General features: G+C 48.7%; 1 protein-coding gene across 1 annotated transcript in view; it reads right to left on the bottom strand.

The window, feature by feature from the left end:
* Positions 1-9,955, bottom strand: part of PRIMA1 (proline rich membrane anchor 1) — a 54,877-nt gene extending 44,922 nt beyond the window's left edge. The window contains exons 1-2 of the mRNA XM_075029920.1: positions 9,834-9,955; positions 3,524-3,674 (exon numbers count right to left, since the gene is read on the bottom strand). Of these exons, the coding sequence (XP_074886021.1) occupies positions 3,524-3,674; positions 9,834-9,926 (244 nt within the window). The 5' untranslated portion in view covers positions 9,927-9,955. The remainder of the gene's footprint in view (positions 1-3,523; positions 3,675-9,833) is intronic.
* Between the last annotated feature and the right edge of the window lie 3,416 nt (positions 9,956-13,371).

Here is a 13,371-nt window from a genome sequence, read left to right as displayed (position 1 = left end):
ATGGCTCCATGTGTCCTACTTTACAGAAAGAGGCAAGGCTGAATTAGCAATATTGAGAGAACCAGCATCCACAGGGACCAGCATGGCTGATCCTAGCCTTCATTTAGATACCGTAAAGTGGACATTCACTGGGGCAGACCAGGAGTCCTCCACTTAGCAAGGAGGAGGCACACAGATAAGCTGCCATGAGGGAAAGTCCCATGACAGCTCCAGAGCAGATGCAGTGAAGGCAAGGACAGAGGTTGGAAGGGACATGGGAAACGCCAGTGGTCTGTGTGAAGGAGTTGTTAGAAATGTGGGAAAAGGAGGCCTGGGGTCATGGCTGAAGGAAGACAAAAGCAGTTTATGTTTTCTTCCCTGGGGCCTGGAGTTCTGGTGGCAGAGATGTTCTCTGAATTCACCAGTCCATAACTTTGTTGTCCATATTTGGAAATACACGAGCCACATGATCTAATTTAATTTCCCATATTCATATTGTTGAACAAATAATATGCCTTCTCAGGATGCACTGAAACACACCCCACACATTGCTGTTGTAAATACATGACTGTAACAGTGAGGTGTCTCCTAAAGCCTGTAAAGTTGATGTTTCTACTACCGTTCATGTATTTAGACTGACTGCTAAGCTGTGTGTGATTCTACTCATCTTCTGCGGAGGGAATTAGCTTATCATCCCTCAGAGTAAACATATTTACCAGTCATTATATGTGAATTCTGGAATTCACAACATTTAACAGGTTTTGTATGAATCTATCTGCAGGAAGCAGAGCTAAAGATTTGTTGCTGGATCAACCTGTCAATATTGAAATGTCTAAAGAGACACTAAATGCACTGTAATTGTTCCTCAAAGTCCTCAGTTGTCCTCAAGCACAATAAAAACCTTTCAGGGAGTGATTCAGCTGCTCACAAACAGTTACTCAGTGCTATCCCATACATCCAAGTAGGGTTTGCAAAACATTCAGGTGGGACTGATAGAGAGGACACAAAGAGGGTCCCCTGCTTTTCCATAGCAGCAGCTGGGGACCAGACAGGACATGTCAAAGAGCATGAGATGGCTTCATTTAGCAGATAACTGAGCTGTCAGTGTCCGTAGTAACTGGATGGACAGGAATTTTGTATCTGTTGGCTTTAATCATCAGGCCCAAACCACAGTAGCTGTTTTAGAAGGATGTAGAGATGATCTAAACTTTCAACAATGTTCAGTTTGATTGCAAAAAGAGCTTTTAAGAACAGTGCCTAGCAGGCTGCAGCCTTTTGTGGCTCGCAAAGCCTCTGAGAGCAATGCCAACATCTTTACGAAGTGCCTCATAGTGCAGACACTGTACCTTGTAAAGGTAAAAAAAACCTGCAGCTCCTGGGCTGCTGCTTTTTTGCAGAGGTCTTTCCAGTACTTAATCACTTAAAAAGTGGAAAGTGCAAGTCTAGCATCCACCACTTAACAATAGCTTGTCTTGCCCCTTTACTGCCTTCTCCTCCGAATGCTGTTTAAAAGCAGTGTCTATAACATCAATATTTAACCACGAGGGTTGCTCATTCTCACAAGGATGGGGACTGCTGTACATGTGGGCTAAATCACAGTGCCTAGACAGCTGACAATAATGAAAGCATCTTTCAAGATGAGGCACTTGATTGCTACTCTAAAGCTTACTGGTGAAAGGAATGTGTAATCTATTTTTTTTATTGCATTTGAAATGAAATAACTTGTTTAAATATTAGTCACCTGGATTTATACAGCTCATTTTTATAACTGGGTTAGCACCTGGCAGTCCAGCCTGAGTAAGCATCAGGCTACCCCAGTCGCAGGCCCATTTGATTTCTCTTTCCTCTTTTTGCAACGTGTGACAGACTTCTTTTTTCTGATGTGATTTCCTTCCCACTTCACAGGAGACAAATCCATGTGCTCAGCCCCGGCAGCCGCGGGGAGGGGAGGCAGCCTGGCGGCAGTGCCCTCCTCCCGGCACAGCCGAGCAGCAGGCTGGTCCCTGCGCTGACACCGCTCTGCCACGGCTCCTGTGGGCAAGAGCAGCTCCCGCAGGGCAACGGGGTACCCCAGGGACAACAAAACAGAGTGGCCAAGTACTTTCTTTATTTTATGACTGCGAGAAAAAAGATCAAGGGAATTTTCAATATTACTGTCCATGACATTTTCCTGAACACTGAAAGAGATTTTTCCTGCTATTAAAAAAAACCTTCATCTCTGCTTTCCAAGCTGTCTTTGTACTTCCTTTCCCAAGTGTTTCACTGTTGGTTTTTTTCCTGCCTTTGCCTTAAATTTCTGCACTGTGGCACAAATACAAAGCACGCTCCTGGCAGAAAACACACTGCAAAATTCTGCCTGTCTTCTGCCTGGCTAAAAGCTGTGCAGAAGCCTTCTTCGTGTCTTCTGCACATCTGGGGATAGCGCTGATAAAGACAAACAGCCAAATGATGTTACCTAATGATTTCTTTTCCCTTGGGGGAAGCGCTGAGAAGGATACTAGATATACTTTGCAACACTGTTCCCAGGGGAGTTTATCTAAGCAGGGAGAAGAATTAATAGGCAGCCTTTTAGGGAGAGACAAATTTGTGAAGATACAGAAGCGTTAAGGAGATTTGCTGGAATACCTGAGACCTAAGAGTGTCTGTGCAGGGTCCAGCCCATGTCCCTGCACCCAGTCAGTGCAGGTAGTGCCCGTGAGCTCTGTCCCACTGTGGAGGGACTGCCGCCCTGGGGACCACCAGCACGCCTATCGCTCTCCAGAAAGGATCTGTGCGTCGGGGATCACAGAAATACTGAAGTGGAAGGAAGCTGGCAGAGGTGGCCAGCAGGAACTGCAGGCACAAGGTGTGCCGGACATGGGGATGCACAGCTGGAAATTCAGAGGAGCTCGGATGGGCTGCATAAGGCTTGGGAGCACTGACTTGTATAAAGAGAAATAGATGAGTCTTAGCCTGTATGTGCATTAGTGGGAAAACTGCCCACTTGCCATTGACTCCTGACATGCCTCTGACTTTTGTTACAGTTGTAAGCAATTTAAAACCAGTGAGCCTGACTCACTGCTATGGTAAACCAGTCGAGCTCCGGTGTCTTGAACACAGCCAATCTGCAGGATGGTCTAGGCAGAGTGTTTGAATTTTTGCCTGCTTATAAATTAATTTGCCTTGGAGCACCCAGACCTCCAAGCTGCACACCTGGTGAAACAGGAGGTCATGTAACTCAAGGGTAAGCACAGCGCTACATCTCCATAGGAAAGCATTTCCCAGGGCTAGGGCATTAGGGACCCATTCAAAGCTAGGGAATCATACATAATACAATGAAAGCAGGGAATTTCTCTGGCTTTCCTCCAAAAGCCAAGCATTATTCATTGATCAGAAAACAGATCTCCATCTCTACTGAGAACATTTTTTCCTCCATTTGCTAAGTGGAAAATGACAAATGAGCTAGCTGTGCCCTCTCCCACATCCTTTCTGCTTCTGTCTGTCCAGGCATCCCCATAGCTTCACCCTCCCTCAGTGCACTACAACCATACCAGTGGCTACTTACTCGGCACCACTAGCAACCTCGGGGGCGGTGGAGGTGGAGGAGGCGGTGGTAACGGTGGAGGTGGCCGGCACTGGCAAATTTGCTGGCAGCTCTCTGTGACTTTCTCTGCTACAGGCTTGGAGCATGACTTCTGGGGCTCACCCTGAGTGACCTGTGAAGAAACGAGTCATTGCATGAGCAGCAGAAACAGTGAAAACTGATTCTCCATGAATTGTGTTTCTCGGACTTGAGTACCCGAGTGGCACCTCAGACCTGTAGCAAGAACTGAGCTCATGTTCCTCACTGAGGCCACTACAAGGAGGTCTCTTCCCTACATGGTTCCCATATTTTATTTTTTTACTTAACACAATATCTTCAAGACCTCTTTCCCTCTGTCAAATTTGTTTGAAATTGACCAGCTGCTTTCTGAGTTATTACGGGGTAAGGAGAAGGCGGGTAGTGGCAGACAATATGATTGCGTAAGCCTTCTTTCCTTAGGAAAGCCATCTAGCAGCATGCATTATTCACAGGGTCGTTGCTGCCAGCCAAAGAGAGCTAATAAAAATTACAAGACAGTTAGGGTCAGGATTATGTTCATTTTCCTTATGGCAGAACAGAAAGCCAGAGATCTCTCCTCTGCTTTGCCAGCCTGGCTTTGATGTTCAGAGAGTGTTTCACAGTGTTTCACTTCCCACCAGGAGGAGAGGGAGCCCACATTTTCCTCATCTGTGCACCACAGCAATGACATGGTCAAAATGGAAATGCCACAGACTGTGAGTTGTAGCTTCTGTAACACGCAGTGTTGGCTAGTAATAAAGTTGAAGGTGGGCACTGCGGAACGCAAGCGTAGGTAACGCTTGGCCATGGACAATGATTTAGCCAGTACTGGTATACAATATATTGAATGGGTTGATTTAGTCGTGACAAGGACCATTTATTAACAGCGTATTTTTCTTACCATCGGTAATATTTACATGACTAGGGATTTAAGGCATATTCAGTAAAATTCCTAATCTAACGCTACAAAATGGAGTAAGTCCCTAATGAAAAGGAAATTTGCTGAACATCGCAGGAGCTTCTGAGAGGTGTTAACTTCAGAGGTCTCTAAGCAGGTCTTTTTGAATGGACTGATAGATGGAAAATACTGGATACAACTTTAAGGAGACAAAGTCTAAAAGATGAATAAGCACGTTATCTAATGAGCACTTTGAATGTAGGATTAGGAGACCACCTGGGACAGACTTGTGTCTTGCTTAAGCTATGCTAGCATTCAGCTGTTGCCTTGTCTGGTTCGGTCTTGGGTGGGTTATTGTTCTAATAGTTTTGGCCTAACATCATCTTCCTTAATTAGCTCTTTTCCACGACATGTTGTCATTACAAAGAGGATGTCTCACGCCATGCTTCCTGACCTGTTTTAGGCAGGCCTCTTCTGTCTCCCTGCCTACCCCCAGGGTCACCCAGGGTGGCCTTCTGCCCCCTCCTCTCTCCTGCCCAAGCTTCGTTTCCCTTCCCCTGCCAGCTCCGGGCACACAGTCTGTCTCCTCTCCCCTTTCAACCCTTTGCCCCCAGCCCCCAGCCTGGCCAGCCAGCCTCTCCCACCACCCATGGCTGGGCACCAAGGGTGCTGTGCAGCCTCTTGGCTGCAGGAAAGCCGTACACAGTCATTTCATGTATTTCTAGCCAAAAAGAGAGACGTGGCTAATTAAAACAACATCACTGCACAAAGGACATGTTCACATGCGTAGGAGGTTTCTAAATGCAGAAAGATGCATTACTCTGGCCTCGGGGAAATGGAGGTAGGGCTTTGTTGCTTAAATATTACAGAGAGGGAGGAAAGAATAGAAGAGGCTATGTGTAGCTGAGTTGGAAGGATGGCTCGGCACAGCACAAGTCAGAAGGCTCAGCTCTTTAAACAGCTTGTCAAAATCTATTACCAAACACAGGGAAAAACAAATTCAGCACAAGTGCTTTCCAAATTTCCCCTTCACCATCAGGTAACAGCAAGAGAACAGTTAAAGACCATCCCAGACAGCAGCCAGCAACTTACACAAACTCTCTGAATGCTCTAATGAATCAAAGTGACTCGGCTTCATAATCCCTCATGGCTGGTAATAAATCTGTCTGCTAAGCTGGCTTATTTATTTTTCAAGTAAGTGATCACAGGCAGCAGAATATCCTCCATACTGCTTCAGCTCTTCCCGTGCTGTTCACACGCTGGGTTGGGGTGTTAGGGTCTCTCCCAAGAGGAGCTCCGTCAGAAGAGCACCCGCTCCGCGCAGCGGGGTACCTCCTAGTGGTACTGGTGTGACAACATTTGCTGTGCTGGCAGAAGAGGCAGGGTGACATCTCTCCACTGGCCCCGGCAGCTGATTAGGAAGCAACGATTAACTCCTAGCTACAATTACCGTCCCTTACCTAGTTCCCTGGTTGCTGACCCCTACGGCTCGCTACAGTCTCGCAGGAGCCAGTGCGATGGGAGAGGATAGAGACAGGGCGGAATAACATTCAGCAGACTTGGAGCCAGCTGCTTTTGCAGACCAGAAGCAGCTTTGTGTATAAAAGTCTGAAGACGGTGCTGGTGTGGAAAAGCTACATTGACTTATTGCTCTAACTTAATATCAACCAGAACCAAAGGCTTGCTCTGTCTTTTTTTAGAGCTATTGACTGCTTTTAAATCTCTGGAGGCTTTCCTACCTTAGGCTAGTAATAGAGTGTCCTCAGAAACCAGTGGGTATTTTTCTCAATTACTTTGCAGACAAGATTAACCCTATACATGCCCAGCCACTCCCTGCTCCTGTGTACTTGTAAAGTATTATTTGGAGAGGGGGAAGTTGCTTTGTCTCTCAATACCTTAGTTTGAACCTTTATCAAAATTCCCCATGATCATTTTTAAATGCTCATTTAAAAGCATGGGCTTTATCACCTGTTTGTTTCCCTTCTCTTGTCACTCAGTAAAATGTCTGGTTGTTAGAAGATACCTGTAGGAACACAGATATTACCTCGCCAGGGGTTTGTCTTAGAGGGTTAGTTTAAAATAACAGAGATATCATAAGCTGGCTGAAATCTGTCAGGAAAGGGAAAGACCCAAATCGAGGTTGAGGGCCTCGAGGAGGAGAGAAATAGTCAAGGACTGCTGCAAGAAGATTAACTAACAGTAGAAAGATAGAATTAAGAAAAAAATAAAAGACATTTGGCTCCTTTTCAAGAAAAAAATAAATCCCACTGTTGATGTCTATTAGTCTTTTTATGAAGGGAATGAAGGCTATTACTTGTGTCTTCTAAAGGTAAGCAGAACAAATCACTAGAAAATATGCTTTAGGGAACAATCTTGCTCTGGCAGAGGATGATGAAATAAATTACTCCATGTTTCTTTCTTACTGTCTGCAATTCAAAGTAAGCTGCCTTTACAGGAGATGGCAGGAGAAAAAAGGCATGTTGAAAGAGCCTAATCGTTCTCTGGCCAGGTCTGCTAATTTGAGCCCGACCTCAAACTTTACTGCTTATTTATTCTGGTGGACACTACCACAGCCCCAGAACGACTTTGGAAGCACTTCACAGATAATGACTAACCAGACACCCACCAGGCTGCCAGGCAGTCCATGGCACAGAGGTTGCCTTGGCAAGAGGTCATCTCTGGAGATGGCCCACACAGGACTTGCTCCCTAGTTGTTATTTCTGCACCTTCCAGCTGTTCCAGGTGCAGGAGGAATGCAGGTGTCTCCTCGGCCTGCCTAAAACTTGGTTGCTTGTTTGGCATGAGGCTTTCTTAAAACACTCGGCAGTTGGCCGGTTTGGACATATATGTTGCCTGGACTTAAAGCTGATGCATTTTTTGCCCTGCTCTTGAAAATACATAGAGTTGACTATATGGATCTGAGCACTTGATATGAACATGCCTTGCAAAAAGGACGAATATTTTTAAACACTCATGGAAATGAAAATCTGATCCACAAATGTCCCAGGAAAAGCAAACAGAAAGTGGTAACTGATGGTTTCCTTTTGCAGCCTCTCTGTTGAAATTTGTGCCTGTGACGTATTTATTTTTAATCTGACGTTTCATTCGGAAACAGTGGTCCTAGTCCTGCTTTGCACAGAGTGGAAGAATAAATCTGCGTGGGGTCAGAGCTGTTTAGTATTTCAGTAGAGTCCCCTGGGGTTGCAGCAGTCCATGAGCATGCTCTACAGAGTGGGATGGGAAAAGAGGATTAATACCGTCCCCAGAGGGTGGCCCTCTTGTGACTTTTTGAATCAGGTAAAAGGAGGAAAGCTTGAACAGAAAAGTGCAGTTGACTGAAAAGGCACAGAGACCTCTAAAAGCCTGCTGATGTGGCAAGAGCTTTGTCTCTTGGAAGCAGTCTACAGAGATGAGATCTCAACACTGCTGCGTAAATCCCAGGACAGCTCTGCATAATTCACATCAGAGTTAATCCAGATCCATGTTTATGAAACCAGAAAAAACGTGACCCTGCTATTTATCATGACACTTACTGCTCTTTTTTTTAATTATGTCAAAAGCCTCAGACAGAATCATCCCTTCCTTCTCGTCACAGTGCTGGCTACGATGCTAATAAGAAAAGATTGTGGGTTTTGGTTCAGTTTTGTGGGTATTTTTAATCAGATAAATGCTTCTCCTCTGATTAGCATCTGACTGATTCTCTTAAGTGCCTCAAGGCAGGGCCCGAGGAGGGAATGCAAAGATGTGGGAGGGAAGGCCACACCGCGCGTAAGTCATCGCAGGGACGAATGGCTGAAGAGGGGCTGGGAGAAGAGACGCGAGAAAACACGACGGCTGCTATAGATGGAGCAGGGGCAGGGGAGCGACATGATGCGACATTACTGAATTACTCCAGGAGAGTATGGCTTGTGAGACTTGGAAGAGAAGAGCAAGGATTATGACTCAACATAGGGAAAGGAGTCATGGGAGGGATTCAAAGATGAGGGAGTTTCAGTCACAGGAAGGCCGGCATGCCGGTGAGCGCTCCACACCTGCCCTTCCCATTGGTACCTGCTGATGGGAGCCTTGGATACATCCTGGTTTGGGGAGAGCTGGAAAAAAGCTTGAGCATGAGGAGATTTCCACAGAACAGCAGGCAATAGCACAAGTACAGCTGACAAATGGGACAACAAAACTTCCAAATTATTGCAAGGAAAGGCTGGGCCCCTTGGCTTTTGCATTTCTCAGAGCCTGTTTCAGTTCTTACAAATGTTAATTATTTTTGAAAGATTGGCTTAGATCATCTGAGTAGTTTGCCAGAAAGATATTTATGCAAGTTTTTTTTTTTTTCCTGCTTGATTGACTGACTGATTACAGGAGAGAGGTTGCAGAAGGCATCTCTTTTTACACAACTGCACTTCGCTTAAAAATGCGGTTCCAGTTTTAACTTCAGCTTAGCCACCTGAATACTTGAGCAGGACAGCAGGAAGGTAGCGCTGGCAGAGATTTCTACGACGGGGGCATTGGTTTAAAGGAGGTTGTTTTTATTGTATTTCTGCTCGTTTTAATCTCTAAGGCGCACAAATCCTCTTTGTCATTCACGGCAAGAGGCAGGATGCTAAAACAAACACCATCTCTCTCTAATCTTTCGGGAGTCACTAAGTTTAGAACAGGGAGTAAAAGACGTGGAGTCTCCACCGTGTTTTCTCCAAGAAAGAAACTGTAATTGTTCCGTTCTTGAACAGCACTTGGCTGGCTCATCAATCACTCCTCTGAAGACATATATTATAAATAAACTTCAGAATCTCAAAGTGACGCATTTGAGTCGAGCTTTGCTGCCGTTCTGATTCTCGGAACTGGATGGGCGCTCTCCCTCACCCTACACTCCTCTCTCCCAGCCGGCCTCGCCGGCCACCCCACTCTGCAAGCAAGGTCACACGACATCACGGCGTCGGAGTTGGCGAACGCCGATTCAGCCCTTTACCCAGGGAATCCTCGGTTCGCAATCAACATCGAAACCCCACGGCAAACCACCACCAAAATCAGGCTGCCGGAGCTTCGCTCCGTGCACCCCTTCCTCCCGTGCACCTCGCCGCCCCCAGCAAAATGCGCTCCCAAACCCTCCGGCCGCCGAAGAAACTCAACTCCCTCTCGCCCGGGGAGCCCACGCCGAGCTCCGGCGCTGCCGGGGTCTCGCCGCCGGCCGCGCAGCCCTCGCACCCCGTCCCGCCGCGGGGGGCACCGCGCCGAGACGAGCAACAGCTCTCCCCGCCCCGGGGGCCGCCTGCGCCACCGACACCGACACCGCCGGCCCCGGCCCCCCGCTCCCGCCCCGCCGCCCCCCGCTCCCGGGCAGGCGGGGGAGGCGCAGCTGCCGGCAGGCTCGGGCGGCCCTACCTGGACGGAGCCCCAGAGCGGGTGGAGGGCACAGTGCAGCAGCAGGGAGGGCCAGCAGCAGCGGAGCAGCCCCAGCAGCTCCCGGAGCAGCATCCCTCCTGGGCGGGCGGGCGGGGGCGCGGGCTCCGGGCGACCTGGGGAGGGAGCAGAGCGAGCCGGCAGCAGAGGCGTTGGCTCGCACCCATCCCCGGAGCGCGACTGTCCCAACTTTAATTCTGGAGGGGAGGGAGGGAGGGAAGAGGGAAGGCGGGGGGGGGGGGGGGAGGGAGGCAGGGAGATGGGCGGGTGGGGAGGGGAAAGGGTGGTCGGGAAAACCCAGCGCCCTGCAAGTCCCGGCTCCCCCAGCAGGGAGACGTGCCTCCACCCCCGCCCTGCCCGCCCCCCTCGCTCCCTCCCTCCCTCCCTCCCTCCCCGCCCGCCCCGCCGGCTTCCCCTCCCCGGGATGCTCCGCCGGCCGCCGCCGGCAGCCTGCCCGCGCCGGGGGCTCCCCGGCCGGCGCTCACCGCTGAGCCCGGGGCTCCCTCCCAGCCCGGCGGGGGGAGCGGGCGGCGGAAAAAGTTTGGAGCCGGGCGCGGGGGTAGAGGCGCCGGGCGCTGCCGGGGGCGCTGCCGGAGCCGGAGAGGCGGGGAGAGCGGCGTGGCAGCGCAGCCCGGGGATTGCATCTCCCCCCTGCCCGCCGCCGCCGCTGCTGCAGTGATTTTTCAAGCCCATCGAGGCAGTCCCTTGCGCGCTCGGCTCCCCTCGTCTCTCCCTCCCCGCCCGGGCTCCTCCCGGCGGCGGCTTCCCGCCGCTCGGCCCCGGCGGGGCCGGCCCGGGCCGGGGGCGGCCCCCGCGGCGGCTCGGGGAGCTCCGGCGGGGCCGGCACCCGCCCGCTCCCCGCACCCGGCAGCGGGACCAAGCCGAGGGGGGGGCGAGGGATCCACCGCGGCACCCCCGTGTCCCGGAGGAGCCTCATCCCAAATGGCAGCCAGGTGTTGTTTTGGTTTTTGGTTTTTTTGGGGGGGGGGTCGGGTTTGGGGGGCTGGTGGTGTTTGGTTGGTTTTTTTGGTTGATTTGATTTGATTTGTTTGGGGTTTTTTTTTCCCCTGGAGCGATGCAAAGGCTCGTCCTGTGACAGGTGGGAGTTGTCCGGTCTGCGTCCCCAGCCCAGTGTCTCTGGGATGCAATGAGGAGGACGCTCCATGGCATTCGTGTTTCCACGTAGTAACAAAGCACGCGGAAATGTTTTAACAGTGCTTGCGGGGAAGTGGATAAAGCGTCCCCCAATATCAAGGCGCCGCAGCCTGGCCTTCCCATCCCCACAGAAAGGAAACAGTAGAGAATTGAAGATGGAGAGTGCAAAATCAAAGATGAAGATGGTTTTGCTTCCAGTGAAACAGTTAATGAGCAGAACAGTTGCTCTGTGAATGGTGGCCGTTGCTGCAGCTTGGCCTTGGTGGGTTTCAGGATGACCATAAATGTCTGCTGTTGGGTCCATGGCACGGGGGTGCTGCTTTCAGTGTTTCGAATGCAGTAAGCAAATGGGTTTGGACAAAATGTTGGGCCCAGGGTTTATATTTCATACCCAGAGATGAATGAGTTTAAGGATACCGAGTTTAGTTTTTCTTTGTACTTTTGGCACCCACTGAGCCAAGTTTAATAATCAGTTTCATAAAAATCTGCTCAGTGAAGCAGGAATGGAAATACATTAACCTCTCAGCTGATAGAGGGCTGAAATTCTCTTTTCGTACCACTGCTACACCAACCTATCTCCATTCATTTCAGCCCCAACAGACATGGGTTTAAATGTTAGGACTACCAGGCCCAGCAACATCTTACAAATGAGAACGGCGTAGTGGAATTTAAATGAGTTACACCTGAGTTGAGGTAGACTCATTGAGCCTAGACATTTATTTCTAAATCTCCATCTTGGGGGGTTTGTAAGGGCAGAATACAGAGAGGCAGAGATGTTATGACCATGGGTATAGGCAGTAATTGTACAGCAAATATATATTCTGTAATGATGCTGAAAAAGATGGCGTCCTTTTCTGTAAATCTACTGTGTAACACGCAGTGCTTAATATATTGTGCTCATTCAATTATAGTTTTAGTGAGCTGGAGTCACAAGGGACAGCAAAGCTTTTCAGGCTTTCTGGTGATTTCCTGAAGGTATTTCAGCACTTGGTCACAGTACAGAACATAATAAATTGCACCATCTGTATACATAGTTCTTGGTTCCTGACAGAATGAGAGATAAGGCTTTAGGCATTGTACGCCAAAAAAATACAACACAGATTTCTTTTCTTTCAGTATTTACAATGCCTTAATGTCAGAAGAACGGTGGATTTTTCTGCCATTAGCAATTGCCCAAGTAGCTGTCTCGAAGCGTTGTTCCTGTGCTTCAAAGACAACCCAGGGAACTGAGGACACACAGTCAAACTCGACCCTCAGTCGCACGGAAGCAAGTGCAATCAGGGATGTTGTTCTGACACAAGCAAGAGCATAGTTTGGCCCAGGTAATCAGCATCTTTTCTGTTTTGCACTGGTAATTGACAGTTCCCTTGGGGAAATGATTGGGCTGTGGATATATTAAATCCAGTCTTTGGCCCCAGTCATGTGGTCCATACACAGGCATATTTCCCATTAGACTGAATGGCTGAAGAAAGGGCTGAATTTGTGCCCTATTCTTGTCCACATGATACCAGCGCTTTTCATTAATTGCATTGGCTTCTATTCTGTAGTTTCCGTGGAGAGAAAATAGAGTCCAGGAGTTTTTCCCACTTATAAGGAAGATAGATGACATGGTGCTTGTAAGACTGCAGGCCCTGAATCAATGACAGGCTTGAAATATGTTTTGCTTAATAACACATTAAGTGTTTTGTAGCACCAGGACTGGTATGAAGAAGAACGTGATGATTTGTCTGCAGCAGTCACACTACTGAAGTGTTGAGGTGGATATTGGCTAGGGCTACGATCCCTGAACCAGAACCAGGCTTTCTTGGGTTGTAGTCCCACTACTAGCCACGACTTCCTCTGCTTCCTTGGGCACATTTTTAAAGTTACCTGCACAAGGTTCCCTGCCTGTCAAAACAACATGGCCAAATCCAGCTACCTGAAGGCTGCAGTGTGTTTGGTGGTGGAGGCAATAATGGGGTCCTGTCCTCCAAGACATATTTAGCACATCACAGAAATCGGGAGCAATGCCAGATACTCTGCTGGTGTGATCAGCACAGGTCCATGCTCTGACTCCGTGCTCTGGAGGTGAAAAGTGCCTTGCAAGTAAGTGTCACAGCTCAAAATAATAACTTAAGCTATTTGAAAAGATTGTTTTGTTTGTTTTCAGAAAAAGACTGCAGAAACAGCACCATTCAGGCAGTCTCTCAAAAATTTAAGATGAATATTAACACTCAGTAGAATGATGATCATTACTCTTTCTCCCTTTCATCTTTGGTTTGGTTGTCAAAGAGTAGTATTTATCTTGCTCGCTTTGTGGGTTTTTTTAAACAGTTGTGGCTAATCAGAACAATCATGATTAACACTCCAATACAGCAACTACTCA

This window comes from Buteo buteo, chromosome 6 (assembly GCF_964188355.1).
Source record: "Buteo buteo chromosome 6, bButBut1.hap1.1, whole genome shotgun sequence".
Taxonomy (NCBI): Eukaryota; Metazoa; Chordata; class Aves; order Accipitriformes; family Accipitridae; genus Buteo; species Buteo buteo.
Note: the sequence above shows the minus strand (reverse complement) of the source record. Positions and strands in the feature narration are given on the sequence as shown.